At 49.3% G+C, this 21,065-nt stretch overlaps 1 protein-coding gene across 2 annotated transcripts; it reads right to left on the bottom strand.

Moving 5' to 3' along the window:
* Positions 1-8,858: 8,858 nt before the first annotated feature.
* Positions 8,859-19,850, bottom strand: HINFP (histone H4 transcription factor). 2 transcript variants are annotated; one of them, XM_055306665.1, is made up of 11 exons: positions 19,660-19,850; positions 19,203-19,473; positions 14,279-14,465; positions 12,253-12,482; positions 11,894-12,005; positions 11,566-11,718; positions 10,980-11,057; positions 10,773-10,893; positions 10,548-10,686; positions 10,332-10,456; positions 8,859-9,827 (listed from the first exon to the last, which is right to left on the bottom strand). In XM_055306665.1, the coding sequence occupies exons 3-11, from the start codon at positions 14,454-14,456 to the stop codon at positions 9,404-9,406; spliced, it is 1,560 nt and encodes a 519-aa protein (XP_055162640.1). In that variant the 5' UTR covers positions 14,457-14,465; positions 19,203-19,473; positions 19,660-19,850; the 3' UTR covers positions 8,859-9,403. The 2 variants fall into 2 exon arrangements, with proteins under 2 accessions (XP_055162640.1, XP_055162641.1); XM_055306666.1 differs by lacking the exon at positions 14,279-14,465 and having other exon boundaries at positions 19,660-19,843.
* Positions 19,851-21,065: the final 1,215 nt, after the last annotated feature.

Below are 21,065 nucleotides of genomic sequence, written 5' to 3'. Positions count from 1 at the left end.
CTCAGTTCTGTCCCTTGAGCTCGGGCTTCCTCCAGGGATTCCCCAAACCAGATAAAAAGCTCCGAAAGCTAGAGTCTTGGGATATCCTGCTCCCCTTTCCCCAGGCCATTCCCCGCTTTCCCTAACTAGTTAAGAAGGGAAGGAGGGTGGACGCTTCGGGAGAGCTTGCAAGCAGCTCCAAGGTTCCCTGGTACTTAGAACTCAGCCTGCTCCACTACAGAAATCTTTACGTCCCCAGACAAATTCAGGCCTTTAGGACAGGCACGCATCTGATGCTGGAGGCGCATCTGTGCCAGGACATGAACCCAGCTCACAGACACCGCCTTTGGCATCTTCTAGTACACTCGTCATTCCCTCCTTCAGCTCACTAGCCTTCAAATGCAGGTCCCGAGAACACTCCAGGGCTTTCCCCTGCTTTGCTCCTTTCTCATGCTCTCATGCTCCCCCCCCCACCCCTCCACCCCCCCACCCCCGCCTGCCCCAGCCCCGGTCTTGTAGGGGTAAGTAGGTTAGCCAGTTGAGACACGTGGCCTGAGCTTTTAAGTTCCCACCTGTCACAGAGCACAGACAGATGGGAGGGGAGGCTGCTGGTGCCACTGTCACCTCCTTACTGCAGCAGTCCAGAGGTTACTAGCAGTCAAGCCTCTCCCCTGCTCATCAGCCCCTCCTCCAGCCTCTCCACAGCCCTGAGGCTGGCGGCCCCTGCAGGACATCTCCACACTTCACCCTGCGTCTGTAAGGCTTAGTGGATTTGGGATCCAGCCCTCCCTAACTTCCCTCATCCCACGCCCCCACATTCACCACTGTTCCTCAAGATGAATGTTCTCACTCTGGTCTAGTCACCTAGACGCGCCTGGAGATGGAGATGGACCCCTTCATTTTCCAGTGCTGTAGTATAGACTCCCCATCCCAAATGGTTGCATTTACAGAGCAATCACTGCAGACCTGGCATTGCCTAATTTAATTCTCACAATATCCTTATGAGCCAAGTGTTACAACTTCTCTTTAGAAATAAAGAAACAGAGGCATAAGGAAGGTGATTAAGCAATGTGCCCAAAAGGGCGCTTCTAGTCTGCAGCAGAGCAGGGCTTGAATTCTGAGGTCTTTGCTTTTCCCCACCTCACTCTGGGGCCTCTCAGAGCCCTACTTCCAAATGGACTGTCTCCCTCCATTTTCTGACAGGCTCTTCCATTCTTCCAACATAACCACATCTTAATGACACTCCTCCCCTTTCCCTAGCATACAACTTGCCGATCCTCAGGAAAGTTTCCTGCCCTTTCTTAGAAACACCATGTCCCCTTTTCCGGACAGTCTTCACCAGTTCCAGAGACCAACATTTCTAAGTCTTCAACCAGCTTTCTATACCGTGGGATTCACACCCCACGCCCCAGAGCAGTGATCCTTCCTCTTTGGCTGTGAGTTAAGCATCATTTGGGGGCATGTCAAAAGACGTCTAGATAATACTCCAAGCCAGTTAGTCCTGATCTCTAAGGTGGGACTCAAATGTTAGTGTTTTTACTTTTTTTTTTATGTTAGTGTTTTTAAAAGCTCCACAGTAGGGATGCCTGGGTGGCTCAGCGGTTAAGCGTCTGCCTTTAGCTCAAGGTGTGATCCCGGGATCTAGGATCAAGTCCTGCATCCTGCTCCCTGTGAGGAGCCTGTTTTTCCCTCTGCCTGTGTGTGTGTGTGTGTGTGTGTGTGTGTGTGTGTGCGTCTCATGAATGTATACATAAAATCTTTTAATAAAATAAAAAATAAAATAAAATAAAGGCTCCGCAGTTGACTCCTCTGGCAGAAGTCAAGATTCACTACCCTATATGAACTTTCCACTCCCTGGGTTGGAATACCCACCAGAAACCCATGAAAGTCCACTCTCTTCCCTCGACCAGGCCTTCCCATGCTCTAGAATGCCCTCTCCCCATTCTGTTAGCACATCTTCCATGACCTGAATCTGGAGTTGGAGATCTGCATTCTGACCTTGATGCTTTTACTCATGCTGTGCTCTTAAGCAAATTTCCCCACCTCTCTGAGCCTTGTCCATGAACGAAAGATGACAAAAATCCTGCCGATCAGCCTCGAAAAGTTTTTATGAGGTTCAAGGGTCCAAGGGCTTGATGCCTATTCTCAAGAATAGATTACACATCCTTACTCTCCAGGTGAGACTTACCATGATTTATTTTATTTCCACTAGAAGAATCTCCCACTCCCTTGGACAGGAAACTACATTTATTGAGTGCCTATCATGTGCTAGGTGCCTAGCATAGAGATATGATCTCTGAGTAAAGAGCTAGGTCTGTATCTTTCTCCCCTGAATTCCCAGAACGTGGACCCAGAAAATATACTCAATAGATATCAGCTGACTGATGGACAGTCTAAGCAGTCCTCATGACGACTCCATGAGGTCAGTACTAGCCTCCCATGTTTCAGATAAGGAAACTGATGCTCAGAAATGTTAAATACAAGCATGACTTCATACAGTTAATGTAATGGCTCCAGGGATCCAAATCAAGACTTAGTAATTCTAAAAAAATTTTTAAATTTTTATTTATTTATGATAGTCACATGAAAGAGAGAGAGAGAGAGAGGCAGAGACATAGGCAGAGGGAGAAGCAGGCTCCATGCACCGGGAGCCCGACGTGGGATTCGATCCAGGGTCTCCAGGATCGCGCCCTGGGCCAAAGGCAGGCGCCAAACCACTGCACCACCCAGGGATCCCCAAGACTTAGTAATTCTAAACCATGACTTTATCTACTATGCCAATCTTTCTCATACTCTAATATTCCACTTTCCCATTTTTTAAAGTAGATCCATCTCTATTCCTATGAATAGACCTCTTCTTGTTCTCGGATATAAAACCTTTCCATCGGGCAGCCCCAGTGGCTCGGCGGTTTAGTGCCGCCTTCAGCCCAGGGTATGATCCTGGAGACCCGGGGTCAAGTCCCACGTCAGGCTCCCTGCATGGAGCCTGCTTCTCCCTCTGCCTGTCTCTCTCTCTCTCTCTCTCTCTCTCTGTCTCTCATAAATAAATAAATAAAATATTTTTTTTAAAAAAACCTTTCCATCCTTCTAGAGGCCCACTAGGACAGACCCTCCTCATTCTGGGAGATACTCCCATCACATATCCCCCAGATCAGACCTTTGATCCCTTGAACACACACACCTACATCTCTAATTCCTAGATCTCATAACTCAAGAGTGGTGGCTCTCAAACTTCAGAACGTATCAGAATCATCTGGAGGGCTTGTTAAAACAAATTGTTAGCTCTACTCCTAGAGTTTCTGATTCAGTATGTGGGATGGGGCCAGAGAACTTGCAACTCTAATAAATTCCTAGGTGATGCTGATGCTGCTAGTCTGGGGATCACACTTTGAGAACCATTGCTCGAGAACTGTCATCCCTCAATCGAGACCCAGAACCACCCCCCCATCTCCTACCATGGACTTTCTTTCCCTCAGATGGACTACCTTCCCCCTTCCCCAAATAGTCCTCCTCCGTTCTCTGGGATTGATCTTTTCCTTTCTCTGGGACCTCCTCAATTCCCACCTTCCCAAGATACAGCCTCCACACTGCGCAGATTCCTAGACCCAGACAGTTAAGGGTTGATGCTAATTGGCTTATAAGAAGCAGGGCAGAAAGAGTAAATTCCTGTCTCAGCTTAGTGCCAGGAGTTAATCTAGCAGACAGGCTGCTCTGGGCAGGGATTTGTGGGAGAAGTAGTTGGTAAGGAGCTTGGTGGACCTATGGAAAAAGGAGGGTAGCAGTGTCCTATGGGATCAGGGAAGGAACTGGACAGGAACTCTGGAACCACCTCAGTTCTGCTTTCAATGCCTCAGACCTCTCATCCACGGTGCCTCCCTTGCCCACCACACTAGTATCTCATCTTGGAAAGAATGATTTTAAAGTGTATTTGTCAAAAGAAGGACCCTCTGCTGGCCACTGGGGGAAACACAGCCCAGAAGTGGGAATGAGGGGGCCATGAGGAGGGAGGCGGATGGAGCACCCCAAGCCCAAGGCAGGCAGTGAAGATGGGCATAGGCGCGAGTCCAGGCAGCGAAGGGGTACCTACTAGGCAGAGACCCTGCTGTTGTTTTAAAATTATTCTTTTAGGGATCCCTGGGTGGCGCAGCGGTTTAGCGCCTGCCTTTGGCCCAGGGTGCCATCCTGGAGACCCGGGATCGAATCCCACATCAGGCTCCCGGTGCATGGAGCCTGCTTCTCCCTCTGCCTGTGTCTCTGCCTCTCTCTCTCTCTCTCTCTCTCTATCATAAATAAATAATAAAAAAAAATTTAAAAAAAAATAAAATTATTCTTTTAAAACTATAAAAATACAACATACATAACAAAATCAAGCAACATTGAAGGTCATTTTAAAAGTGTAATACGGGGATGCCTGGGTGGCTCAGTTGGTTGAGGGCCTGCCTCTAGAGGGGTCAGGTCATGATCCCAGGGTCCTGCGATGGAGCCTCTGCATCGAACTCTTTGCTCGGTGGAGAGCCTGCTTCTCTCTCTGTCTGCCGCTCCCGCTGCTTGTGCTCTCTCGCTCTCTCTCTGACAAACAAATAAACATATAATATGTAGCTCTCCATCTCTCTCTTGAATGAATGAATGAATGAATGAATGAATAAATAAATAAATAAATAAATAAATAAATAAAATCTTAAAAAATTACTCTGCTTCTTGGCTGACGCAATCCACATCCCAGCAGTGGGTCAACCCCACAGTCCGTCTTCTGTGTTTGCTCCAGGGGTGCCGGTGTCTGCTACAAAAAAGGGTCTGTAGTGAAGTTGCCGCTGCCTTATCTTGGTCTTCACCCTCAGCTGCGTCATCAGGGGATCTGTCTCACTCCTACAACTATTAATGGCAATTCTAAAACTTGACAATTCTTATAAATCCCAAAACTTTAATTCCCATTTTCTCAAGGAAGTAGAGACAACTGGATGTGGAGGCCCTCTCACCCCTCCCAGCCAAACCTCCTCCCTCTAACTCAGAAAGAAGTGGAGTCTCCAGTCCTTTCCCCACTGTCATCTATCTGCTTGTCCTCTGTATTCCTTGCCCAGCCAAGAAGGGAAAATTTTCACAATCCCCGCCAACCTTCCCTCTCAGCCTCAACCCCTGCTATCCAACACGAAATAGGTCTGCTCCTTTATTCCCAAAGTGCACCGTGGGGTTCCTGGTCTTGAGCAAAACTCATTCATTCATTTACCATTCCTTATACCTGTACTGATAGGTCCTAATCTTACAGAAGTGACTATTCCCCATGACCATTCCTCTCTCTCTCCTCATTTTGGGGAATCATTGGTCTTCTATACTCACTCAGTCCTTCTATGTTCTTTCTGAGATTGTGGACTTGCCCCAGGTAAGAGAAAAGAAGCATTAGCTTCCACACTCCTGGGCCACTGGTCTTCTCTCCACGCACTCTTTTTTTTTTTTAAAGATTTTATTTATTTATTAGAGAGAGAGAAAGAGAGAGAGGCAGAGGGAGAAGCAGGCTCCATGCAGGGAGCCTAACAGTGGGACTCGATCCCGGGTCTCCAGGATCACACCCTGGGCTGAAGGCAGCGCTAAACCTCTAAGCCACCGGGGCTGCCCTCTCCACACATTCCTTGAGGAAGAGTAAGACAGGTTGTCTCCTTAATCTTCAGGGACCATGATGAAACCCTAAGGCAATCAAATTAGTATGGTCCTCCTCCTCCCTCCAAAGTTCTGTTCTCACCCACCTACCTACTCAATCTCTGATATCCTTCCACAAGCCTCTGGCTACTTAGATTCAATAACCTCTGACCCTGGATCCAGTGCTTTCTATGCCTGCTGAGCTGCAAATACCCGTCCTGGAGAACTGGAATCACACCATAGCAGGTCATAATCTCTTCTGCTGTCCCCATGATCCAGAGCATGGAATTTCAAGGAAGGAAGGAAAAGAAGGAAAAGAAGGAAGGAAGGAAGGAAGGAAGGAAGGAAGGAAGGCATGAAGGAAGGAAGGAAGAGGGGAAGGAGGGAGGGAGGAAGGAAGATTGAGACCAGAATTTGATCATTAATATATACAACTGACCCTTGAACAACATGAGTTTGAATTACGCGGGTCCAACTATAAATGGATTTTTTCAATAAATACAGAACAGTACCGTTAAATATTTTTCTCTTTTTTTAAGATTTCTTTATTCATTCATGAGAGACACAGAGAGGCAGAGACAGGCAGAGGGAGAAGTAGGCTCCTTGCAGAAAGCCTGATGTGGGACTTGATCCCAGATTCCAGGATCATGCCCTGAGGGGAAGGCAGACAGACGCTCAACCGCTGAGCCACTCAGGCGTCCCAAATGTATTTTATGATTTTCTTAAAACATTTTTTTCTAGGTTACTTTACTGTAGGAATACACAATATATAATACATGACATACAAAACATGTTAATTGACTCCTTCTTTTCTTGGTGAAGCTTCTGGTCACCAGTTAAGTTTTAGTGGAGTCAAAAGGGACACATGAATTTCCAATTCCATGGGGGAGGAGGCTGGTGCCCCTACCCCCACATTGTTCAAAGGTCAACTTGTATATTTTGAAAGAAACTATAATCAGTTGGATGTCCTTATATATGCTTCATGGATCAATATTTTCTTTTTGAATTGTATATGGAAAATGGGGCACCACCATGTTTTCAAGGTTTGGAACCTTTATTTATTCATTTTTAGATATTTTATTTATTTGAGAGAGTGAGAAAGAGCACAAGCAGGGAGGAGAGGAAGAAGCAGGCTCACTGCTCAGCAGGAAGGCCGATACGGGGCTCAGTCCCAGGACCCTAGGATCATGATGTAAACCCAAGGCAGACACTCAACCGACCAGCCAGGTGCCCCAAGGCTTGGAGTCTTTAAAGTCTTCATCTGGTCTTAGGAGATAGGTCTCTAATGACTTGCTTTTGGGGTCTGTCTTTGGCCCTGTTCTATTCAACTTTTTTAACCCACCTCCTGAGGATGGGTATCAATCAAAATTTTAATAAGGACAAACAGGAGGGCCTGCTGTAAAGTCCAAGGTAACAAGTACATACGTCTGAAGTGAAGGGGCATGACTCGGGCAATAACAAAATATTTAAAGACAGGGGTTCTAGGGGGCAGTGGCTTCACATAAATTGAGAGCATGATGTAACCACCAAAACACAGGCCTAGAAGAGACAGGGGTGGAGAGGGCCCTAAGTTACAGGGCAAGAGAAGATAGAGAAGAAACTCAGGGTCCTTAGCCCAAAGAAGCCTCAGCTGTCTTCAACTAGTGGAAGACACGCTGGGAGAAACATATTACGCTTGTTTAGTGGAGGACAGGGTGTAGGTGGCAAAATCAGCACAGGATCCTGGAGGGGTGAGCCTGGAAACCCAGTGGCTTTGCTGATGCATTTTTTTTTTTTTTGGATGCATTTTTTTTTAAAAGATTTATTTATTCATGAGAGACACAGAGAGAGAGAGAGAGAGAGAGAGAGGTGGAGGGAGAAGCAGGCTCCATGCAGGAAGCCCGCTGTGGGACTCGATCCTGGAACTCCAGGATCACGCCCCAAGCCAAAGGCAGTGCCACCCAGGCATCCCTGCTGATGCAGTTTCAATCCACATTTCTGCTCTCCTCCACACTGCTTCTCCCCATAGAGCCAATGTCAATATATACATGGACACAGCCTTAAAGCCCTCCTTTATTTCTTGCCTGGATTCTCGCAGCAGCCCCCTAACTTCTCTGCTTGCAGTCTCTCACTTTTCCAACATGTATGCCCAATCACTAGCGGCATCACCATCACAAACCTGACATGGTCCTTCCGGGGGGCCTGGCCTGCCTGCCTGGTCTCGTCTCTCCCCATGGCTACTGCCCTCTATGCTGCAGACCATGACGTACTCCTTCAGCTTTACAGACCTTCTACCTAGAGTGACCTGTCCACCCCTTGGTACACAGTAGCTCTAACCACTTCCCAGATGAAGCCTTTCCTGATCCCTCGCCCACATAATACTGTCTCCTCCTATTTTGAGCCTCAATAAACCCTGTTAGGCTTCTCACTCCGCTCCTTTAGATCTTGCCTTGCCTCAGTAGCACGTCTCTTCAGGGCATGTCCTGGGTTTTACTCATCTTTGTATCTTTAGTACCTGCCAAAGTGCCTGGACTATACAGGAGGAACTCAGTAAATGGATGATAGAATTAATGAAGAGATTTTTCTTTCCTGAACTCTTCCTGCAATAGGCACAATTTTTGTGACAAGAATTCAACTCAGTCCTTTCTGCTCAACTAGGACCTGAGGTACATACTTGACCTCTCCAGAGTGGCAGCGACCCTAAGAATGGACACAGGATGCTAAGAAGTGGCTAGATGGGGCAAAAGAAATGGTTATCTCAGAAGGTTTCAACTTCTTTGAGAATCTAGTGAAGAACAGGCCCTTTTCTGGGAAAATGTACAGACACACTATTTCCTAACCTGGTACCTAAACAAAGAGTACCTGCCACTCCCTAGGGCCTCATAATCCACCTTCTCTGCCCCCCTCCCCGTCCCCAGGCTTCCCTCCCAGTCCCACAGGTAAAGAACCCCTACCCCAGAGGCTCCGGAAATCTACCCAGGACTCAGAGGGTACGGCTGTGGCCAGGTGCGCTGCCTTCCTGACGAGCCCCACTCATGCATTCTGGAGTGCTACTTCTGCCCACCCATGGCCCTCCGTGGACGTGGCAGATGCTCTGAGAAGAAATGGACAAGTTTCACCAAGGGGGTGAGGGGAGGGGAACAAGAGGGTAGTTAAAAAAGAAAAAAACCCTCACTCAAAGGAGAACAAGCCCGACTATTCAGCTCCTCTCTGGGCAGCTGTGTCTCCTATCTAGTCAACAGCCACCAAACATAAGGAAAAAAAATTAGTAACTGCCGAAGTGTTTCTTTTATTACCCAAACAACTGTTATACGTACACTCAGTGCCTCCACTCCCTTCCCTGAGGATAACCAGGAAAGTCCTTGGGGTTGTAGGAGCCCTTCAGAGGGAAAGGACTGCCTGGTTCATGCTGCCTTGGCCAGTTGTGAGGAAGAGGCCCTTGCAGGGACCAGTCACGTGGCACCCCTGGACCTACAGACCTCTAAAGATGGGAATAGGTGTGAACGGACAGAGGATTTTAGTCACCATTTCAGCATGACTAGGGGGTGATAGCCCCTCTACAAGAACACACACAACCAGGACATCCCTCTCAAAGAATCCAAACTCCTCAGGATCCCCACAAAACGTGGTGGTCTGGCAGACAAAGGAAGTCTTTAGAGTCTGCTGAATGATGCAACCTGGGTCGAGTGCACTGCACTGCTCTTGGCACCACTCTTAAAGGCATCCATTGGCAGGGGCTGCCCATGAGGGGCACTGCCACCAGCCTGGCTCAAAACCCAGGGTCTGGGCTGGAAATGGTCGGGCTCCGCTGCCTTCACACCATCCGGACTTCTGGCTCCTCGGCTATTCCCTGAAGCTTTTCTATGATGTCCTCTGAGGGGGGCTCAGGGGCTGGAGGGGGCTCTCCTAGGGCTTCAGACAGCACATAGTAGACAATCTCTTGTTCGCCTTGGGCGTTGGTCTGATTCACCACATGGATGATGGGGCTGGGAGTGTCCGGAGAGGCCGAGAGGCCTGTCCCCTCACTGCTCCCGCCCTCCTCTTCCTCTTCAGCCTCCTCCTGGGCTCCTGGCTCCCCTGGCACTGCTTCGAGAATGATGCCCTGCAGGCTGCTCTCGTTCAGTGAGGCTCCCAGGCCTGATCCCTCCTGTGGCTGCCGCAGCAGCTGCTGTGTCAGCTCCACACTCTCATAGCGAACTAGCTGCAGCCGCATGTAACCATCTTCATGCTCCTTGTACCTGGTGGGGCAGGAGCACAGAGGGCAGCAACCACACGCATGGGGCTGCCTAGCGTCCAGGAGACTGGTGGGGTAAGGGACAGACGGATGGGACAAGCTCTGGGATTTTAAGTGATAGGAACTGAAGACCAAAAAGGTCTTGATGAGAATATGCAACAGAAAGAACGGAAGGAGCATTACTCAAAATGGAAAATCCTGTAGAAACTTGGGGTAGGGTGGGGAAAAAGAAATGATTTATGCTGGAGGGTGGGAGTGTCACAGGATTTATGAGATGGCCATGGAACTACAATTAGGACCCTGAGGCCCTAGCTCTGGTTCTGCTGCAGGGCTTTGGCGCCACACTCAAAATTCAAAAAAATCATCTTTGCTCCATAACTTATCCTCTGGTTCCTCAAGCCTGAACGGAGACGGTGGGTTTTTTTTAATGCATTGCAAACATGGGGACTGGGGGGGGAGGGGGAGCACAGGAAGGTTTGTGAATCTAGAGGGCAGGGCTGAGACATACCGAAAACGGGGGTGCCCTGAGGGCCACTTGAACTGGTGCTTCTCACGAAGATGCACAGTGAGGTTGTTGCCCCTCGTGAAGCATTTGTCACACACGTGACACTTGTACCTGGGCTCTGAGTCTCCCTGACAGTGAGGGGAGGGAGAGGGAGATCAGGTCTGCATCTTGGGTTCCCCCCACCTTCACCAGCCCCCTCCCACCAAAAGCCCCACTCACTTCATGCACTTTCCGGTAATGGGACTTGATAGAGCAGAGGGACCGTGCACTGAAGCTGCAGTTCTCGAAATCACACCTGTAGGCTGGCTCCTTGCTGTGGGTATCCAGGTGCTTCCGCAGGTCAATCAGGTTCTTGCAGCTGCAGGGAGAGGTCAGGAGGGCCTGGAGGGCACAGGGAATGGTGGGGTGCCAGTTCTCAGATGTCCAGCCCCTGGCTCCCCTTACCTGTAGTCACAACAGTCACATTTGAAGGGCCGGTCTTCGCTGTGGCGAAAACGCATGTGGTTTCGGAGGGAGGATGGCAGCGGACAAGTCATATCACACAGGGGGCACTTATAGTGATTCACTGAGAGGAGCAGAGAGGAGGCTGTGATCACAGGCCTAGCGGAAACCGGAAAAGTGGGCCAGGAGCACGGGGCCCCGGCTACTCACCGTGGTTGCGCATATGGTCCCGCAACAGCCGCTCCGTGGCAAATCTCTTGGAGCAGTGAGAGCACTGGAAGCGTTGCTCTGGGTTGGGGGAGGAGGCAGGCAGAAGACAGGGTGGGCTGCAGGGGCATGGCCTTGAGGCAGAGAGAACAAGCCCCGGGAGAGGGGAACCGCCCACGAAAGGGGGAGATTAAGAACTCAGGATGGACACAGTTCCACTGAAGGAGCAGGGGGCTTGGGGGTCAAGAACCTGGATTAGAAGCCCTGTCTGATCCCTAACTGGCTATGCAATCTCAGGTGGATGATTTAACCTGAGACTCAGTTTCTTTATCTGCAGAACGGGGGATAAGAAGCACCTCACAGGGCTGTGAGGGGTCACTGCAAAAGGAGATACAGTGCACAGCAAGCACTGAATAACATTTAATGACTCTTGGTCAGCCAAGGCTGTGGCAGGTTACCGAGCCCTTGGGGTAGATGCGGCTAAGCTGCAGATGTCTTCCAAGGCTCCCTTTTCCTGGGAACATGCCCTGAACCCCCACCCCAAGCAGGAGAGCCTGCCCCCACACCCCTTTCCTCTCAGACTGCTTACGATCCAAAGAGGTCTGGCGACGGATGTGATCTAAGAACTTGGTGTTGTTGGCAAACATGCCCCCGCAGGTGGGACAGGCCACCACCTTCTCCTGGGTATGGCTGCGGAGGTGCTCTCGAAGCTTACGGCAGTCCTTGAAGGTACAGGTACAGCCTGGGAAGGAAGGCCCAGTCACGCTCCAGCCACAAGCCCCTAGAGCAGGTTCTGGTGCCAAGTATCTAGCCAGCAGCCAACCTTACCCCATGGGACTGGGCCCAGACCTGGCTGCCCTCTGCCCTTAGCAACCCCAGGAGTTCTTGGAAGACCAAAAGTTAAGGAGTGGCCCTACCTTTCCAGCCGCACAGGACCACATGGTTGTCCTTGCCAACTGCTTGGTATTCACAGCACAGGCTGTGCGCTTCCACGTGCCGATAAAACCATTCAGGATTGTCGAAGGAACTCTGTGCCAGGAGCAACTTGGAATAAGAACTGAGAGGAGCTTTTATCCCTACATGTCCAAAGTGGAGGCTACTTGGCTATCTGCCAGATTAAGTTGGTGGGGATGCACAAATTTGAGCAAGGGAGCTACCTGGAAACAAGGCCAATGGGAACCTGGCATACATAGGGCACATCCCTCAGAGGGTCAGGGCATCTTGAGCTAAGATCCCCAACTTCCTTCCACCCCTATTCCCAGAGCTGCCTGCTGACCTCACAGTGTTCCCACAGACACAGGAAGTGGTCAGGGATGTCAGGGATGATGTTGCGGCTCTGAAAGTCCAGGATGCAGGGGCTGAGGTTGGCCTGGCTCTGCAGTGCTTGCAGCCCCCACTGCTTCAGCTTGGTGTGGTAGCAGTGGAAGTAGACGTGGCGGATGAGGTCAGCCGAACTGTCCATGGAACAGAAGCCACACTCCTGCCACAGACAGGAGAATTCTTCCTCTGCAAAAGGGAATTTAGAGGAGCCTGATATCTTCCAAAGCTCAGCTCTCCTTCTATCTGTAGCATTTAGCAGTGAGAAAGGAGGCAGAAACCTGACTCAGTTACTGGGGAGTACCAGCATTTAACAACCATCGATCATATACACCAGGCACTGGGGATCTAACAAGTAAGAGTCCCAGTCCTTGCCCTCGTCAGCTTTCAGTCATGAAGAAAAAACAACAATCAAGTAATTCACACTTATAAATATAAAACTACAGCCAGTCAGGAGTTCTATGAAAGGAGTGGCGGTCCCGGGCACTATAACATCACCAATCAGAGGTCACAGAGATGACTTGGAAGTGACCCTGTGTTGAGATGTGAAGGGTGAGGATTGTCTATAAACTAGAGGGAGAAGCGTGGTTGAGGCAGAGGGAAGGGTGTGTGCAAGGCTCAGTGCCAAAAACTCACAGACGGTAGGTGTGGCTGGTATGTGCTAGTAGCTCTGGGTTCTGCTGCTGCCTCCCAGCCTGGGACACCTCCCACTCCTTCCTTCAGATCACAGGCCTTCTTTCTTTCCCCCATACTCTTCCTGAGACCTATCCTCTCTAGGAAAGCCATAGAGTGCTGCAGTCCTACTGCCTAGCTCTCAAGTATCTTTCTTTCAGCACATATTGAATTCTTTATAGGGGTTTACTTGTTTTAAAAAGTACTTTTAAAAAATATAGGGGGCGCCTGGGTGGTTCAGCTGGTTGAGCGTCCAACTCTTGATCTTGATTTCATGGTTGTGAGTTCGAGCCCCACAATGGGCTCTGTGCTAGGCATGGAGCTTACTTTGAGAATACATATATGTATGTAAAATATATCGCTTTTATATATATATTATTTGACTTCTAAAACTATTACTTATGGTTCATATAGTCACTAGATTTGAAACAGAATTTCAGATGGGGAAAGAGAGCTGCCTCTGTACTTTCTGTAGAATGGAGTTCTTTCTTTCTTTACTTTTTATTATTATTATTTTTAGAACAGAGTTCTTTAAACTGTGTTGTGACCTATTAGTGACTGAAAAAAATCAATTTAGGGGATAGCAAACCAATTTTTTTTAAAGGAGGCTCCATGCCCAATGTGGGGCTTGAACTCACAACCTTAAGAGTCGCATGCTCTGCTGACTGAGCCAGCCAGATACAACCTCCCCCATTTTTTTTTTAATGAAAAAGAACAAGACCGAACACTTCAGAGAGCATTTAATAAAGGCAGGTATTGTTTCAAGTACTTTTTAACTTTTGTGCATGGGGTTGGGATGTGAAATATATTCCTAAATGGTAGTTGCAGTATAGAAAAATTTGAGAAGCATTACCAGAGAATCAAAAAAGCAGGTTGTTGACAGCTTGTACATGATCCTTTTAAAAAATAAAATAAAAATAAATAAAATGATCAGGGATCCCCAGGTGGCTCAGCGGTTTGGCGCCTGCCTTTGGCCCAGGGTGTGATCCTGGAGACCCGGGATCGAGTCCCGTGTTGGGCTCCCTGCATGGAGCCTGCTTCTCCCTCTGCCTGTGTCTCTGCCTCTATCATGAATAAATAAATAAATAAATCTTAAAAAAAATCATCTTTATCTAACGTACATATGTATGCAAAGACATCAAAAGAATGTTCACCAAAGTACTGTCAATAATTGCCTTTTGATGGCAGGCTGGCAGATTCCACACACCCTACTGAATCAGTTTTCTGTAAGGAGTCTACAATGTTTTTATAATAAAAAAAAACAGCACAATTAGGAAAGTCAGATTTTTCCCCTTCCTGTCCTGCTCTCTTACCAAGTGGGTCCTCATCGTCATCCTCCTCCTCCTCCCCGGAGCCATGCAGGTGCTGCTGGAGGTGCTGAGTGACGTGTTCACAGAACTCCTCCATGGCCGAACACACAAAGGAGCAGGACCCCCACTCGCACTGGAGCCCCAGGTTCTCCTTTCGGGGGACTTTCCCTGGGGGCGGCATGCCTTCACCCTAGCAGAGGAAGATAACCGCGGCTGCAAGGATTTCCACTGAGGGCCACTGGGATGGTGAACGGCTATGCAGCCAGCCTGCCAACAATCAGCAGGCGTTTCCTCCTGTGACCCGCAAAAAACTGCTACCCCAGTTCAGCTCCTCAAATCCCTGGAAGCTGTCTGGGCTTCTTGCTAAGGGAAAACACACACTAACAGTATTGAGTGTGTGCCAGGTATGAGCTAAGAACTTGAACAGCCGATTTCTCACGAAGCTTAGGAGCAAAGGGCCAAGGAGGAATTGCTTATTCCAATGGGATGCAGAACCGTGTGCGGAGGTTCAAAGGGATGGATTTGGACAAGAAACAGACTTCAAATCCAGACTCTTGTGCCCACGACCTACTAGCTGTGTGACCGTGGCCAAGGAACTTCACCCTTCTAATCCTTAACATCCTCAGCTTGGAAATGAGATAACAAAACTCTCTTTAATTTCACACTTACTATGGGTCGAGCACCATACTAAGCACATTACCGGATGTCACTGAATTTCCAACCCCACTCTACGAGAGAAGTACTATTTTTAATTTGATGGACAGATAAGAACTTCAGGTTCAGAGAGGTCAACTGTTTTGCTCAAGGCCACACACTAGCGGTGTGGTGGGGTCACATCAGGCTGACTCCAAAGTCCATATTCTTTCCAACCTGCTCGGTAGAAGCTCTTTATCTCTTACTGCATCCCGTCCAAGTCCCCACCAGGCTTTCAAACCACCATACAGTCTGCCTTTGCCTACTCTGCCTAACCTACTCCGTGGCTACTCACCACCCCCCTAACATCCTCTGGACTAAAACTTCTAGGTCACCCTGAACAATATAGATTTGAACTGCACAGGTCCTCCTTTATATGAAGAGTTTTGCAATACTTTTCGAACACATTGGAAAGCTTTTTGGAGGTTTGCAACAATTTGAAAAAATTCGCAGAGGAACTATGTAGTCTAGAAATATCTGAAGAACTAAGAAAAAGTTAGGTATCTAACGAATACACAAATACTAGTCTATTTTAGAATACTATTTTATTATTTACAATTTATTATCTATTTAGTATTTACTACTATAAAATATACACAAATCTATTATTTAAAGTTAAAATGTGAGGCACCTGGTGACTCAATTGGTTAAACGTCTCTTTGACTCAAGTCATGATCTCAGGGCCCTGGGACCAAGTCCCGCATCAAGTCCCTGCTCAGCTGGGAGTCTGCTTTTCCTGCCCTCTCTCTCTACTCTGTTCTCAAATAAATAAATAAAATATATATTTTTTAAAAAGTTAAAATTTATCAGGGTGCCTGGTTGGCTCAGTCAGTAGAGCATACTCTCTTGATCTCAGGGTCATGAGTTTAAGCCCCACACTGGGTGTATATTACTTTAAAAAATTAATTTAAAAAGTTAAAATTTATCAAAGCTTACACACACACTTACAGACTGTACATTATCCTTTCATTTTTAATGTCTAGTGTTAGTAATACGTACAATATCTGCAGTGTTTTGTTTCATATAAGACAATATTGATGTAGGTGCTGACAACAGGATTCATCTTACAAAGAAGCCACATAAACTCAGTTTGATATAGTACTATAAATGTTTCTCTTATGACTTTCTTACTAACATTTCTTTTCTCTAGATCACTTTATTGTAATAATATAACACATAGTACATATACAGAACATGTTAATCAATTATGTTAATTAATGGTAAGGCTTCTGGTCAACAGTAGAGCTATTAATAGTTAAGTTTGAGAGAGTCAAAAGTTACACATTAGGGGCTCCTAACTGGCTCAGTCTGTGGATCTGCGGGTTATAGGTTCTAGCCCTATGTTGAGCGATGAGATTACTTCAAAATAAAACCTTTAAAAAAAAAAAACAAGGGCATATGGGTAGCTCGGTCGATTAAACATCTGCCTTCAGCTCAGGTCATGATCCCAGGATAGTGCCCACTGCCCCACGTTGGGCTCTCTGCTCAGCGGGGAGCCTGCCTCTCCCTTAGCCTGCTGCTCCCTCTGCTTTGGCACACACACGTGCTCTATCAAATAAGTAAATAAAATCTTTAAAACAAAAACAAAAAAAAGTTATATGTGGATTTTTGCACGAGGGCTGGCACTCTCAACTCTGCCGAGTTGTTCAAGGGTCAAACGTAGGTTCCATTTGAACATAAGAAGCCGTTATTGGGCAGCCCCGGTGGCTCAGCAGTTTAGGGCTGCCTTCAGCCCAGGGCGTGATCCTGGAGACCTGGGATCGAGTCCCACACTGGGCTCCCTGCATGGAGCCTGCTTCTCTCTCTGCCTATGTCTCTCTGCCTCTCTCTCCCTGTGTCTCTCATGAATGAATGAATTAATTAATTAATTAATTAATTAATAAAAAGGAAGCAAAATTAGAAGAAACTGCAGGTTCTCCATCTTTAAAAAAAAAAAAGATTTTATATATTTATTCATGAGACACACAGAAAGGTAAAGACATAGGCAGAGGGAGAAGCAGGCTCCTGCAGGGAGCCTGATGTTGGACTCGATCCCAGGACCCCAGGATCACGACCTGAGCCAAAAGCAGATGCTCAACCACTGAGCCACCCAGGTGCCCTGCAGGTTCTCCGTATTTACTATGCATACAAATGCAGCAGAGTTCTCCAGCCTCTTCTTCAGGACACTCGGGGTGAAGCCTAGAAATCCGCCCATTTACTACCTTAGCACCCCAGTTCTGATGCAGGCTTGGAACAATAAAGAACAGCTCCCCTCATTACAGAATGACAGATGAGAACACTGAATGCAAAAATCTAGGGTGAGAGAGAACCCTAAGAGGCCTTGACTCTGCCCCTTGAGTGTTCTGGATGATGTTCACTGATGGCTGCTGCCCCTGCTGTGGTGGAGCCTGGGAGAGAGATGGGCATTGCTCTACCTGAGTGGGACTCTAATACTATATACTGAAAGGAAAAACAAGTATCTGAAATCCTTCATGCCTACAAGTACAGGAACCTGCTAGACCAAACCGCTTATCAGAGAAATGCTTTTTAAATCTACAGCTTCTAGGATGCCTGGGTGGCTCAGTGGTTGGGCAGCTGCCTTTGGCTCAGGTCGTGATCCCGGGTCTGGGATGGAGTCCCGCATCGGGCTCCTGCAAGGAGCCTGCTTCTCCCTCTGCCTGTGTCTCTGCCTCTCTCATGAATAAATAAATCTTAAAAGAAAAAAAAAATCCACAGCTTCTTCTCCTGGAAGAAGCCAGTCAACTTTGACACCTTGTTGTGTACATGGGGTTGCTGAGCTGCTTGAGATGAACAGTGAACCCTATCAGGAAAAAAATACTGACTACTTTTATGATATTGGGGTAGGAAAAGCAGGGAAAGCCTCCCTAAGTCAGACATAATACCCCAAACCTCCTCTCTCTCCTACCTACAGGATCAAGTCCACTTAGTACCTCATACAAGGCTCTTCTCCAACTGGCCTCAATTTACCTCAAGTTTCCAGTCTCAATTATTTTACTCTGCCTAGAATGATATAACAATAAATATCTAGGGTAGGCAAGGCACTGTTCTAAGTGTCCTATGTATATAAAAACTCATTAATACAACAATCTACCTATTGAGGCAGGTACCATCATCATCCCACTTCACAAATGAGGAAATGTGCCTTGCTAGGTGAAGTAATTTACCTAAGGCCACAAAGCTAGGAAGTGATGGAGACAGAATTCAAAGCCAGGGAGTCTGGCTCCACTTTCCTCCTACATCTGCCATTTCATCTCTCCTGGTCTGATTCCTTCCTACCCACAGACTTCATATCTGCATACACAATACCCCAAGCATGTTTTATTAAGTAGTTACTCTGTCGGCTTCTTCCAATACACTGAAAGCTCCTTGAAAGCCTTGCCAGTGCCCCGTTCATTTTTTTTTTTTTTAAGATTTTATTATTCATGAGACACAAAGAAAGAGAGAGGGGCAGAGACACAGGCAGAGGGAGAAGCAGGCTCCATGCAGGAAGCCGGATGCAGGACTCGATCCTGGGCCTCCAGGATCATGCCCTGGGCCGAAGGCAGGCGCCAAACCGCTGGGCCACCCAGGGATCCCCCCCTCTCCAGTTCTAATTCCAGGGTCAGCACATCCTAATACAAACTCTCTTAATGTTTAAGTAAATCTAGTGCTCGCTTTGGGAGCACATACACTAAAACAAAACAAACCTAACTTTAAGTGAATCTATTACTTGTACTTTACTTTTTGGATAAAAAACCTAGCTTCTCTGAGCACCTCCCTCTTTTTTTTTTTTTTTTTTAAACATAAAACGGGACGCTAATATCACAACTGGTGATGGATTCAACAGACCTGGTTAGAAAGCTCCAACATTTAATAGCTGTGGGGCCTGGGGCAGGTTACTGAAGCCTCACTTTTCCATGCAGCAGAGGAATCATTAAGCCGGGCTCACTGATTTATGGACTAACCCAGGTAATGGATATGAAAATGCTTAGCAAGACACCCCCCTAGAACTCAACAAGTGTGAGCTATTCGTACCCTTGCTTCTGAGGGTAAGACGATCTAAGCAGAATTCTACAAAACGTCAAGAAAAAGGACAACCTGGGGGATTCCTAGCACTTCTTTTCACCTGGAGTCACAGTAACAAGCAATCAGCAGACATTTATGAATATATATTTTAACGCAAGGCACCGAATTAACTCTAAAACGATATTCAAGAAAAGAAGGGACCTATGTCCTGAACCTCAGGAGGACTCACAATTTGGCCAGAGAGAGGACTCTGACGGGTGAAGACCACCGCCCACACAAAGCGCCGATGAGGAGGTCAGGTCAGGAAAATCCCAGCGCAGGGGCGACGCGCGAAGACCAGCCCTAGGCCGCGGGGCCCGGGCCCTCGAAACACCAGCAGAACTGGAGAAGGAAGGGGCCCGTCCCGGCAGGAAGACCTCTCCCTCGCAGCCCCGCCGCCGTCCCGGAGTCCTTCCCCCACTGAGGCGTGGCGGTGACCGAGTCTCAGCAGCAGCGCAGCCCTAGACGAGAAAGCACGGAGGTTCGAGTCGGCGTCAGGGGCCGGCGGCCCTGCAGGCGCCGGGCAGACCAACGTGGCCGAGCTGCCAGAGGAGGTCTGGCCGAGGTGGCCGGAGAAGAGCCCGGCCCCGGCGGCCCGCTCCGAGCGCACCACGCCGCCGCCCGCGGAAGCCCGGAGCCCAGCTCACCGTCCCTCCGCCGCCGGCTCTCCCCGGCTCTTCCCACCTCGGCCCATCTCCGGAAGGGCGCTTGAGCGACGGCCAACGACAACCAATCGCCGCTCTCGGATCCCTCTCTCAGCCAATGGCCGCTGCGACTGACGGAGCCATACGCGGCCAAAATACGGAAGGGGCGGGAGTAAGGAGCGGCGGGCTGCGGGCAAGGCAACGAGGCTGGCGCCGCGGGGCTCCTGGCGGGGCGTGGGCTGGGATCCCTAGGCCCCGGGTTCCCCCTACTGCGCAGGCTCCGCGCTCGGCACCCACTGGGCCTGCGCGGGGCTCGGGCTGCGTGTCGCGGCGGGGGAGCGCAGGGAGGAGGCGGAACCGGAGGCGGGGTCGCAGGGGGAGCGCAGGGAGGAGGCGGGGGTCGCAGGGGGAGCGCAGGGAGGAGGCGGAACCGGAGGCGGGGTCGCAGGGGGAGCGCAGGGAGGAGGCGGGGGGCGCAGGGGGAGCGCAGGGAGGAGGCGGAGCCGGAGGCTGGGGCGCAGGGGGAGCGCAGGCAGGAGGCGGAGCTGGAGGCGGGGGCGCAGGGGGAGCGCAGGAGGGAGGCGGAGGCGGGGGCGCAGGGGGAGCGCAGGGGGGAGGTGGGGGCGCAGGGGGAGCGCAGGCAGGAGGCGGAACCGGAGGCGGGGGCGCAGGGGGAGCGCAGGCAGGAGGCGGAGCCGGAGGCGTGAGCGCAGGGAGGAGGCGGGGGCGGCGGCGCGCGATGCTGCATGCGCTGGGCTGTCCGCCCCTCCCGACCCACCTTGGAGTCCTTCCTCCATCCTTCACCCTCTTACTCTGATCTCTTCAATATCGGTTTTCCCAGGCCGTCTTCTCTGCCCCCCACACACCTCTCCTCTTCCCGGGCTCGGGGAGCAACCACGTTACCCATCCACGCCTTCAAGTAACAAACCCATTGGTCCTCCCTGATCGATTCCTCCCTCATCCGCTACCTACGATCCTCCGCCTGTGGGTTTTACCCCTAGACACAGGAGCTCTCAAATTCACACACACACACACACACACACACACACACACACCCCTATCCTTCGCCGCCCCCTCGTAAGTCTTCTCAGGACGTCCAGCCCGCGCTCTACGCTGTCTGGTTCCATTGCGTGCACTCCTGCTTCCCTCCAAGCCATTATCTCCAGGGAGATCCGATTAAACCACCACCCGGCTTTAAACACTTCAAGGCATTCTGCGGCCTCAAGGCCAAAACCCTTGGCATCTGAGTCCTGCATACTTCACTACTTGCCCTCACTTTCAGCTCTCCAGCCCCGAGTTTTTCTTTCTTTCTTTCTTTTTTATTTAAGATTTTATGTATTTATTCATAAGAGGCAGAGGGAGACGCCTCTCCTGAATAAATGAGATCCCTGCGGGGGACCGGATGGGGG

The sequence above is a fragment of the Nyctereutes procyonoides genome, unplaced genomic scaffold (assembly GCF_905146905.1).
Source record: "Nyctereutes procyonoides isolate TBG_1078 unplaced genomic scaffold, NYPRO_anot_genome, whole genome shotgun sequence".
NCBI lineage: Eukaryota > Metazoa > Chordata > Mammalia > Carnivora > Canidae > Nyctereutes > Nyctereutes procyonoides.
The sequence above is the reverse complement of the archived record's forward strand: the minus strand, read 5'-3'. Positions and strand labels throughout refer to the sequence as shown.